We start from the raw sequence: 12,888 nt of genomic DNA, 5'->3' as shown, positions 1-12,888 counted from the left end.
CGGGCAGGTGATGAGAAGGGGCGAAGGTCTGTGCTCTGTCTGTCTGAGTTAAACCTAACCCACCAAGGGCACAGTTATTTATACCCCACCTGAGTCACCCTCATTCCTCCCATCGATGCATATAGTGTACAGTAGCCTTCCTGCCCCCTAAAGGGGAGGAAGAGGTGCATGTGTGTGTGTGTAATTGTGTGCATACGTGTACTAGGTAGAGCCGGTGTGTCTGCAGATTGAATTAGGCTGTAGATCACTGCTGACAGGGCTGGGGCTGTCGTTAGGGGGCGAACAGGCAGCTTTATGGGGTCACGGTCCTGTGGTTTGTGCGTGTGAGTGGTTGAAATGTCCTTTAGCTATAGATTGGCCAGTAGACAGACTGAGTGGGACTGCAGAGAGCTGGAGGGCAGAGCCGTTGCACAAACAGTAAAGACCGCAGTGATGACTGTGCATATGTGTTTTTTAATTGACTTTGTGGCTGCACTTTGTAATCCACCTTCGGCGTGACCTTCCTCAGCAGATTCACAGGGGGAAATGTGCATTTGCCCTCCTCAAAAACGGTTCACATAATAATAATATCTCAAACTTATATAGCGCTTTTCTGAGTACCCAAAGACCCACATGTGACAGGAATGTGAGTGAGGAAAGAGTCACAACATGAGTGCAATATTAACCACAAAACACAAACAGCTCTGTAAAAATGAAATATCTTTAATTGGTGGCTTGATGATTCATTCTTGCAATCATAAGTAAACAAACTCAGGATGACGCTTACAAAGGGAGCCAGAGAAGCTCTGCATACCACTTGAAAAATTAACAAACCACAAGAAATTAACGATGCCAGACTTATCTCATGTTCACAAAGAAAACACTTTTAAGACATTGGATGTATAGATAATGTTGAGACAAGATATAGATGAATATTAGAGTTTACACCCTCAATCTCTGGAATCAATTTAGACCAAGTACTTATTTTCCATTTGTAACAGTGGACTGTTGTTTTCTTTTTGGGCATACTGTTGTTTGATGTCGATTATAGGCCAGTTGCCTTCAAAGAGCTGATCCAGAACCGCTTCAAGACGATGGTTGCTTGAGGGATTACCGTGGGAATTCTAATGGCCAGCAAGAGGCCAATTACACGCTACTGGTCATATAGTAGCTCATGCGGCATACATACACACACACAGCTCCACATTATTATGTGTAAAGACAGTTTTGGCTGGAAAGAAACATAAATAGGCAATAAAGGAATCCCATGAGAGGGACAATGTCCTACGGTTCTGGACCAGGGCTTTGACCACTAAACCAAATGTGGTTTAATAGAACCGGCTAATAGATCTGGCTTTGAAAAAACGTGTGTAGAAGTCCGCCTCAAGCCCTTAAGGCTGATTTTTACTTAGTAGTATAGGCAATCTACAAGCTTACAACTCGTCACAGTGTAACGCATTGTAAGCTTGTAGATCTGCTGTTTGTGTTGCAAGACACCAGTGCGCCACTAAGTATAACTGGGCTTTTATCGTTTACTTGTCTCCAGTCTCTGGCACAAGAATGCAATGGATGGGGAGTCTCATTCTATATCAATTTTTGCCATCCCCATTATTGGGCTACTTTCAAGGATACACAAAAAGCCCCATTATCGACTCTGGATGTGTCCTAGTGCTTTTCATCTCCCTCGCCTTCCCCTTGTGAATCATCCCTGAAAAAAACCAGAATGAGTGATGGATGGAACCACTGGCCAATTTGTAGACCCTTTTGATAATGGCAGGTCAGTAGGGTGGTTCAATTGTTGATTTCTGTTACCGTTTCCAAAAAGATCTGCAACAGTTGGGTTAAAGGATACCGCTGGTATTTTCCCCCATCTGGCAATCATTGTCATAACGTAGATGAGTGAAAACATTTAAAACAATACATTATGATGCCTAAAAAGATAATATTGCACTGCAACAACAGATATAATTAACTAATAGAAAATATATAACCGACTGAGAATGGATGGGCAGATTTTCATTAAACGTGGTTGGAATGATTAGTAGGCTGCCCCAAAGAGCTTAACTTTTAGGTTGAAAAGGTCACGTCAACATTATGTAATGCACGGATTCTCAACGTTGGTTACGTTACAGGGACCACCAAGGGTCCAAATGGACGCTTATGTACTCTGTACTCTGAATAAAAATATTTTGAAAAGAAATACATTTAAAGAGGCTTTTACAAAGTAGATTAGGGTCCCAGAGATGAAAACTAGTAACAAATGGGGGTCTGTGGCCTAATGTATAACAAACTGGGGGTACTTCAAATGAAAAAGGTTGAGAATCACTGAAATAATGGACCATATCTCAGGAACGCAGCGATGTGGTGGTGTGGGCAGGGTTGGCACCCCAGGAGCATTTCATTTATCCATGTTTTGACAATGATGAATCATGTCTAAAAAACACAGGTGGTATTCTTTAACTAAAGAGATGGCAGTGGCCCTCAAGTTGTCCTCTGGATGGCACCAAGCTTGCATTCAAGTGGACTCAATCACATCGTGACATTTTGCTTTTCCTTCCCTTGCAACTTTTCCCTGACCTTCCCTGTTGACTGTCTCTCATATATGAATATCATTTTTGCTCATTTAGTTTTTAAAAAGGACTAGTACAAGGGCAAGTCACATTGTAATATCTTTAGATAATTAGGAAGTACAGTCAATTCCAATAAAGCCCACCCAATTTTTCAGGACAAGACAGGAAATTGGCTTTGAGCATTAGGATGGTCAGTCTCGTTCAGCAAGGTATGGGGGCAAGGGGAGGGGGGCATGGTGGTTCCCAACTTAACCTGTCCCCCACACAAAAATGGTAAGGTATTGGTCATGGAACCTGTCACTCACTCAAAAATGTAAGACATTCTCTCAGTCAGACACTATTTACAAAGGCATACACATACTGTACACCATTAAAAGGCATACTGTACATACTATTTACACACAGACAGTCAGTCATAACACTGGCACGCAGACATGGACATGGACATGGACGGACACACACACACACACACACACACACACACACACACACACACACACACACACACACACACACACACACACACACACACACAGTAGTCAGATAAATCAATGTAGTATAATGCAGACACATTGCCTGGTAATAGTTATGATGTCATGGAGTTAACATGATCCCAGTACTTAAGAGGCACTACAACCTCACCTCAATCCCTTTCTTAGGCTAAAACAGACCAATATCTTTAATTCAGACACATTCTCCTTCCTTACTGGTCACCAGTGCTGTGTGCTCGGTAAGTAGAGGAGGCTCTGTTTGAAAAGGGAGCATCTTATTTTTCCAATGCAGATCTTTGTCAGAAGAAATGATATTAAAAGGACAAACTGGAAGAGCGTCTGAAAATGCCTTCCACTACATTACGAGCTCATATTGCCATGGTGACCAATACGTTTCCAGAATCCAGTTGCGTCTCCAACATTTTGTCTGAAGGTTCCCAAGGAGCTTGTCGCTTAAGCTGAATTGCTCCCTGCCAACCCATAGTATACAGAGCGCCTGGCGCTCTTCTGCTTTTACCTATATGCAATTCATTTCACTGACTGGCATGCCAACATAACACATAAAATGAAAAAATATAACTAGTTAAGCGACAGGCACATTGGAAACCACTGACAGACAAATGCCAGATTTATACTTTGACGTACGACTCTGTTGTACAACAAAGTATAAATCGGGCTCAACAGGCCACTTGTTCAGTTTGTCCCATGATGCAAGGCTTCAGTAATGGCTATGGTCCATTTTACGTCCATCCACCCATTAGTGTTTGATTTATAAAACAAAATAAGATTATACACAAATAAAGGAATCACTTTTCATTTAGGCAGCAATATTGGTCTCAGTGTTATTACAATTCTGCTTTTAAAAAAGCATAAAACAGAGGAAAAAAATAAAAAAATAGAAACAATAAAAACTAATTTTAAATCATCCTAAAAATGAGAATGAGGCCATCACGAGTTTCGTGACATAAGCGTGTTTGTGGTTTGAATGGAGGCTGATTTCATTTTTTTCTTCTTAAAGCAAAAAGCTTTTTTGTTTTGTACACAACTCAGTCTACGACATTATGCAGGTACAGTTTTTTTTCTTTGTCCTGTCTTTTTTTTCCCCCGTTTGGCTTCCTTTTGTTCGGCCCGGCCAAGAGCACACTTTCGTGGCGTTCCCAGTTCCTTTGCCATCGGCACATTACATCCAGGAGGTACACTGGTCCTTCTGCCAAGGATTCATGGGAATTCACAGACTTTAAAATGTCATCTTCCCCTGCTCCGCAGCATGGCCACACGCAGGAGTGGAGAAATATAGGAGCGGGTTGTGTGGGGCAGGGGTCTGCGGAGGTAGAAAGATGAAGGAAGAGAGAGAGAGGGATGAGATTGCTAGTTGTCAGCAATTCTAAAAGATCTCTCCTCCGCTCAGTAATGATGATGGGGAATGAAAGGATGGAGGGATATACGGTGGGGAGGGGGGAGTAAAGGGGCGATTTAACGCTAATAAGTGGGAAAAACCTAGGAAGGAGTCCATAAAACACGGGCCGACATAGACGGCCAGCAAAAGCACCCTCCCAGGTCTCCATAGCAACCTCCTGGGCCCTCTAACTCCCCTCCCTGTCTTCCAGGTGTCAGGCAATGCAAACCTGTCAGTCGGATCAGGCTTTGATACACGCCTCAGCCTGGGCATGTGTTTGTGTGTGTGCAAGAGACAGTGTGTGTGTGTGCGTGTGTGTGTGTGTGTGTGTGTGTTATGCGAGTATGTGTATGTGTATACTGTATAGTCCAGATCCCCCCCTCCCCAACACATACACACACACACACACACACACACACACTCATTCTCCCGCTACCAGCGGTTGATGATCTGGTTCATGTAGTCCTCAGTGGGGAGCCTGCTGCCTGCCTCCTCTGTTCTCCCTCCGTCCTCCGCAGCCTCTTCCCTCTCCTCCCATTCCAAGGCCAGGGCAGGGCCCGGCTTGCCCTGCTTGGAGGGCCAGAGGCTGACGCCCAGGCCCAGGCCCTGGTGGCTCTGCTGCTGGTGGTTCTTGAGGCGTTGCTGACGCCTCTCCTGTTGCCTGGTGAACTGGTAGCGCTGCTGGAACAGGTCTCTGGCATAGTCGTACAGATCCATGTCCAGCTCGTTCAGCTCTTCTATGCGCTGCACCTAAAGAAGAGAGGAGGAGAGGATAGGGTTGCATGGTTAACTGGAGGTTACTGTTAAAGCTGCACGCTATAACATTCATGTACTACACAAGATTCAAACCCCTGTGCAAGAGCTGACATTTTTGTCATCAATGGGAGTAGACCCCATGCCGCCTAAGCCAATGTGAGCCGCCTAAACGCCGCCAGCCAATCGCGTAGTAGCGACCTAGTCATGATTGGTTGCCTAAGCGATGACAAGGCCACGGTGGAAGTCTGCAATGCCCAGACCACACTCTCAACCATAGACATATATAAACACTGCAGCGGTCCAGCGGAGCTGAGCGCCTGATAACACTGGCTAATGTTATGAGCAAACTGGAAAGATGCACAACGGAGACAGCGTTTGTTTCACCTGACAAATATGACTATTTCTTGTTTATCACTGAGCACACCATCTTACTACTACTAAGCAAGTCTGAGAGGCTTATTATCGGTATCAGCCAGGGTGTGGGAGTCTATCCCCGTTTCAATGCGCTAGACCTCTGGGAGATGGTATGCTGAGATGGAGTGCAACACCTACCATCAGCTCCCAGTGAGTTGGCGGTGCCCGGGATGGAACTCATGACATTGTGGTCGAAAGGCGGGTGCTCTCGACTTGTCAAACAGTAGTGGACGGACCCTACCACAATATCTAAATGTGTCAATACCACAAATACAACCACTGCAGTTGTGTTAGATTAACGCATTAACATACAGATTGGTCAAAAACTATAATTGTATTCACTAAAACTTTATTTACTGAAACTAATTTCTCCATTTGTTTCGCATACAAAATTACAAATGGGTTACAAAATTTGAATTTGGAAAGTGATTTTTAATTAACTTATTTAACACATATCAGACTATCTACCTACATTTCTCAAAAGGAAATATATTTAATTCTGTCTGACCAAAAGCTGGGATAAAACATATTCCCAACGTGATAAAGAGGAGGTTAGAGGGATATCAAAAGCATGAATCCACTCCTGAGTTTTGTTATTTGTGGAGTACACAGATTATCATGCAGTGGTGGCCATGTGCTCGAAGGCAATTGTGCAGGGAAGCATGAACGAGGCCACTCTTGTCTGTTGTAGATCCCCTAAAACAGAACAGTGTAAATACTGGGAGGGAAAGTGAATGTGTGAGGTAGGTGAGGGAGAGTTTGATAAATCATGTAAAATAAAAACAGTGAGAGCTTGGTTGAGTTTGAACAAGCTCTCCTGGCTGCCCCTGGAGAGAGGCTGTCTGCAACATGTGGGAAAAGAAGACAACCCAAGTTTTGTTTGATGCTGGCATTGTAGCTAGATTTATTGACACATCTCTGCTGTGCAGAAGCGCAACACGTACAGAGGAAATGTTTTTAATTAAGATAACCCCTTTGAAATACTCTTTTGACAGACTGGCAGTTATCATCTGTGACCAGTTTGTTTGTGTGTGTGTGTGTGTGTGTGTGTGTGTGTGTGTGTGTGTGTGTGTGTGTGTGTGTGTGTGTGTGTGTGTGTGTGTGTGTGTGTGTGTGCACGCGCCTGAAATAATACATAGTATCACTGCTGTTGTAACATTTGGAGATTTGTTTGATCAACAGCACATGGAGAGAGCAGAGAAAGATGGCTTTAGCTCGTCAAGGAAAAAATGCTTTCAGCGCTACGGCGAGTGTGTCACTAGTCCTCCACACAAAGCTTCACTTTAAAAAGGTAGCCCATGAGAGAAGGTCGCTCTTTAACTTGTGATAATGACCATCTGTGTTCTATCCACTGGTTCCCCAGCTAAATTAGTCATAATTAATGACCAAATGGACAATTCTGGGTCTATATAAGAGTCAATCAAATGGACCATAATGAATTAAATTAACACAGAGGAATTTTACAGTATAAACTGGGGTCCTAGAGATAAAAACTCCTAGCAAATTGGGATCTGTGGCCATATCAAACTGGGGGTTAAAAAGGTTGAGAATCGGCCTGGGCCGTGGCTCAGCGGTCCAGACACCTTGGCCGGTAGCCCGAGTCTGGCAGTGTGCCCCGGGTTCGACTCCCGATCCAGACGGCCTTTACTGCATGTCACACCCCCATCTCTCTCCCCCATATCCTGTCAGCCTACTGTCTGTCTCTCTATAAAAAATATAAAATAAAGGCGAAAGCCGCAAAAAAAAAAAAAAAGTTGAGAATCATGGCTTCGTTACACAGCCTCTATAATCTTCGGTCTGAGGCCTTTCATTGTCATTTTACTACCGACTGCATTTGAAGCATCATTTGTCTACAAACATGCATCACACGTCACAATCAGTCATGTCAAAGAAAATAAAGTGCAACGCAGTCAATGCAGTGTTAACTCCCTCCCAATGTGTCTTTTGGGAAATTCAGACCAAGGAAGGCAAAATTCATGACTAACCATTAAGCATTCCAGAAACTATGAAAGTGAAAATGACCAAAACCTATATGTGATCATTGAACTATATTAATTATTGCGACTGTAGGTCGCATTCACTATGAAAACCTGCATCTCCTGTCCGTCACCCCACGCCTCCATACGGTATATGGTCACGCCTCGTGACATCACTGTGTCATCACGCCTCCATATATGGTCAGGCTACGTGACATCAAGCCTCCATATGGTCACACCTCATGACGTCACACCACCATATAAGGCCAAATCCATATATGAAGATCACGACACTGACCTCATCTACCCCTGGATAAGGTGTGCATAATACATGGAGAAGACTGGATCATCACCTAGATCTGCATATATGGAGCCGGCCAGCAACTCTACATCTGAGCTCAAACCCTTAGATCTCCATATATGGAGCTGACCTGTTCTGACATTCCATATGTTGATCTGAGCTCATTAAACCCTGTACACTCAAGACACGCTCCATATATGGCCAGTACAGATTTAATTCATTCCAGACGTTGATCTGACCCCCATGCCAAAGCGCAAGCGCTCGCCCAGCAGTCTGCCGTCACCCAGGCGGATGTGTGCACGCTTCTCGCCCTCAGGGCGTCCTACTGGTTATATACTGTATGTCTTCTTGCTATTTGTCCCATTAGACTAACCGTAGCATTGTCCAGGTCCACGCCGGCTGCCCTGGTGCTGTTGTACTGCATAAAGGGCCTGATGAAACGCAGTCGGAAGGTGCGCTCAAACAGGAACTGGGTTTTCCTCTGGTACTCCGTCAGGCCAAAGAAGGCCATGTCTCGCAGGTTCTTCTTGGCAGAGTCCAGGAGCAGCTGGGCCCGTTTCTTCTCAGGGACTGTGGACATGTTGTAGCAACCCACCAGGCTCAGGTCTGCCAGCATACGAACCTACAGGGATAGGAGAGGAACAGAAGGCTATGAACTGTGTGTTTTTTGTTTTTTTGTGTCATCTCTGCCGTGATGGCCTGGTTAATAGGAAAATGGCTTGGCCACAGTGACGCATTAGATATAAAAGAGAACATGTGACATTATGACATGAAATGCAGTGCACAGTATTGTACCCACAGTGAATTAAAAAATGTACCATTTTTATTTCTCCCAGATACAGTAACACTCTGGATTTGGCTGCGCGTGCTAGGCATAAAAAAAAAAGAAAAGAACTGTGTGTCCCTAAAAATGTACACTGCAGCCAGAAGTCACTATTGGCAGTGTGGCATTTAGTACAGGAAGAAAATGTCATGCAATGAAAGTCATCAGCCAGATTTGAAGTATAGAACAGTATATCACACACCTCTGCTGGCCCAAAATGATCCATTGAGTGTGCGACTGTGCGTGTGTGCCAAATGGATACCCAGAAAATATTGCACCTGAGTAATAACACCCTATAAGGGATCAGTGAAGATAAGCTGGCCGACACATCTCGGTTGGAGCCTGGGTGGAAAGTGTGACTGTGAGGTTGTGCGCTGCCAGTTGACTCAGGGCCAGATTATGCTTTCGTCACCAGTTCATGTCTACGTGTACATTTGTGTGCCTCCCAGATTTTGTGAGCACACGTACTTTATGTGCACGTGCACGTACGTGCAGTGACTGTGCTAGAAAAGAAAAATGTATGGTCTGCTTAGAGGTCGAGTGAGGAGATCCATTGCTCATTGCTACCGGCTTCATTAATTATGTAACAATAAAGGCCTCAAACTTTAAGTGATGTTCGTTTTGGAGTTTATTTTTTTATGTCCAAGTAGAATAAAATAGAAACCCGAATAAAGAGTTCTTTATGCTTTGATGAAGGATTTTATTGGCATCTAAGCTTTTCAGAGCATAACAGGAATGCACAGAAATAATTGATGCAAGATAGAATTAACTAGAACAGTAGACCTCTTCTCACAATGGCCTCTTGCCATGGCACAAAACCTGCAGTTGTCTGGAATAAGGCTGTGTATTGAGTGCAGCCCTCATTGCTATTGTTGCTGAACATGTGCATGTCCGCAGAAAACAAAGTGTACAAAACAGTATCTGTGGACGCTCGCAGCTACACCAACGAGCAAAGTATAGTCGGGACTCGGGCGTATGTCAGTGTATGAAACTGGAAGTAATAACCACAAAATAGGGTTAGTGTAGTTCAGTCTGTTCGCGTCTGAGAGAAAGACTTTGGGAGCGTACATCCTATTCATGTTTGTCCATGTACAGTGTACACATGCTGTTCATATGTTTTTTTACATGCATCTAAACAGAAGCACTTAAGACCGTCTGACAACTTCAAAGCAGAAGGGTCCATCTTCTGGATGGAGTACAGCATTGGTTCTCAACTTTCTCTGGATCAGGGATCACTTTAAACTCTCAAAAAAGCATTCGTTTTTCCATTCCAAAATGTTGGCAATCACTAAGTATACCTGTCGGTTGTTGGCCAGGTTGTAGGGGCAGTCCATGAACTGCTGTAGGGTGCAGCCTGACCAGTCAGAGCCCTCATAGCAGGAAGGCAGCTCCTCAGGGGTTGGGGTCCGACCGTCACACATGTGCAAGGAGGTCTTCCATGTGGCCCCTCTCTGGACGTGCCTCCACTCGCTCAGGTAGCGAGACACAGGGTCCCTCAACAGTGTGATGTAATAGAACTTCCTGTGGAATGGAAACAGAAAGAGATTAAAGAGTTATAGATACATTAGATTAGTAGAAAGAAAGACAGTGGTTACAAAGACAATACTAAACTGACCATGTGGTGGTGCTGTTTGCAATAGTTTGCTACAGCAGCAGATTTGGATTCCTGTAATCCAATGAGGGTAATGCCCACAAAGGTTGTCTCACACCGATAGTGAAATGCATTAGACTCAAGCAAGGACTGTGGTACGACATATCAATGACAACAGACTAACAGAGGCTACAGACAGACTGACTGACGAACTATGGTGAGGAGAAAGAGAGGGATGTGATTTGTCGTGGAGGCAAAAAAAAAACTGTGTCTAGTGACGGGCGCTCTTCTCATCGTGCATCATCATGACGAAACATGTCGATTTGCTCAGACACATATGACGGAAATACTCCATGCATTGCCAATGGGTATTTAATGTTTGTGTAAGACGGAAATCTACACTAATAGCTGAATATAGGAGGCCCTCAAAAAAACAGTGACACTAGGGTCACTGTTCAGGCCACTGTGCAGCCAGGTAAAGGAACTGCCACACACAGCACATTTAAGATCTCGGATGGAACTGTGGCGTGCTTGTGTGTGCGTTTGTGCAAGTATGTAATGGTGCATAGCGCAGTTTCTATGTTTCCCCAGAGGCGGCACTCCCACCAGAGCACAGACCTTTGCAGGCCTTTACACTCTCAGCTAATTACTGCAGCCTAATCAATCAACATATCCTCATTAACCAACTACACATGCATCCTGCGTGTGCGTGTGTGCTTGCAAGTGTGTGTGGTGAGAGAGAGAGAGCGAGAGAGAGAGAGACCAGGAAAATAATTGTATGGATTTTCTATAAGCAACAAATGCCCACACACACACACGCGCATATACGCACGCGCTCAAACACACTGTACAGTATGCATGCTGGGGTTCGATAGCCACTTCTATTTTGCAACTTTGTGTTTTCATTTTGAAAAACTTCTGTTCTTCTCATCAAGTAGACATTTTTTCACTTTTTTGCGGATTCCATAAGTAAATCTGCCTTTCACTGGATTCAGATTCAATAAAATCCTTACAAATATCAGTCCTAGCATAAACGCATGCACACACAATGTGTAAAAATGTGTGTACACACAGATGCAGATGCATTGCTTTCCCCCACTCTCCCAGGGTTGCATCATATCAGAGGAATGTTTGCAGAGAAAGGTTTGTGTGCTGACAGGACTCTACGGAATGGTCTGCTCCAGAGAGAGAGAGACACACACACACACACGTCTCTACTTCTATCGCTGCACAAACAAAGCATTTTAAAAAAGAGCCGGTGATTGGTGGATACGCAGTAAAATCCTGGGTGTTATTTTAACTCAGTGTACAAAAATGGACTCAAATGGACCCATATGGGTCCACCTTTACGCTTGCAGAGTGAAATGAACACTCAAGAGTTTACTGTGTAGGTGGGTGGCAGATGGCAAACCTGACTGTAAATCACAGAGTGGCACATAGAGTACAGTAGCACTGTTTGAATATTATAAACAGCTGGGAGATCCGGAGCAGTGCAACAAGCACACCCCCAAAACACAAGGGCCAGCAGAGATGTCCTCACACACAATGACGAGTAAATCCCCAAATCCAACAGCATCGACCGAGACAATGCACAGAACTAAACCTAAAATCTGGCACCACTGGCTATGGAGAGATCCTATACACAAGAATTGAAATAGCGGACCTTCAAATCCAGCTGCAGTCAGGACACAAAGCCGCAAACAAGACCCCAATCTAGCAGCAGTACTGAGCAGATTTTGGATAATGAACCATCAAGCCTCTAATTCCACTGTCAGCAGGGATATGCCGGATAATAAAACAACTAAACTCTTAATCTGGAGGCAGCAGGGGTAAGAGACGGACGGAGTGTGTGCGTGCGGGGGCGTGTGTGTGCACATGCACAGTGCACACTGCACACACGTACCTGTGTATTGGGGGGTAACAAGGAGCTAAAGTGTAAATCCCATCATCCTAAACCTGTGCTCACCCGATCTAATCAAATGCAGGGTGGAGGCAGTGCAAAGTCCCACAGACTCTCAGCCTGTGGCCTGCTGGAGACAGCTCTCTGGGTCCATGCATGGTAAATTATGGAGATTCCTGTCATGGAATTATCTAGATTCCTGACACTCCCTGACGACGTGTGTATTGTGAGTCAGTATATGTGTGTGCGTGCGTGCGTGCGCATCTACGTCATGTGTGTGCGCGTGTGTGTATTAAATCAGTGATGACATTTTCCCCCTCTTGGCTTCCTTCCCTATTGAAAAACACAGTGCTGTCTGGCCTTAACCAGAGAGACAGAAAGGAAAGAGAGAGGAAGAGAGGAAAAGAGAAAGATAAGAGAAAGGAAAAGAGAATGGGAGAAAGAGAGGAAAACGAATGAGATAGACGAAAAGAGAATGAGAGAGAGGAAGAGAGAATGAAAGGGGGCTGAAACACAGGGAGTAAAAGAGCAAGAAGCAGTGGGCGGAGGAGAATTTCAATTAGTTTTCTAATACTGTGAAAGCAGCAAGGGCCCCGAGCCTGAGTGATTTATCAAAGTTATAGCTTCTGCAATAATGAAGGCTCAGGCATATTACCAGACAAAAAACACACACACACACACACACACAAAT

General features: G+C 44.5%; 1 protein-coding gene across 2 annotated transcripts in view; it reads right to left on the bottom strand.

The window, feature by feature from the left end:
* Positions 1-682: 682 nt before the first annotated feature.
* hs6st1a (heparan sulfate 6-O-sulfotransferase 1a) overlaps positions 683-12,888 on the bottom strand; it is a 56,515-nt gene continuing 44,309 nt past the window's right edge. The window contains exons 2-5 of one of the 2 annotated variants that reach the window (XM_079528739.1): positions 10,005-10,227; positions 8,257-8,505; positions 4,873-5,186; positions 683-4,361 (exon numbers count right to left, since the gene is read on the bottom strand). In XM_079528739.1, the coding sequence (XP_079384865.1) occupies position 4,361; positions 4,873-5,186; positions 8,257-8,505; positions 10,005-10,227 (787 nt within the window). In that variant the 3' untranslated portion in view covers positions 683-4,360. Of the gene's footprint in view, positions 5,187-8,256; positions 8,506-10,004; positions 10,228-12,888 lie in introns of both variants that reach the window. The other variant, XM_079528738.1, reaches the window with a different exon arrangement.

Source organism: Electrona antarctica (genome assembly GCF_951216825.1).
Source record: "Electrona antarctica genome assembly, chromosome: 18".
Classification (NCBI taxonomy): Eukaryota; Metazoa; Chordata; class Actinopteri; order Myctophiformes; family Myctophidae; genus Electrona; species Electrona antarctica.
This window is presented reverse-complemented; position numbering and strand designations above follow the sequence as displayed.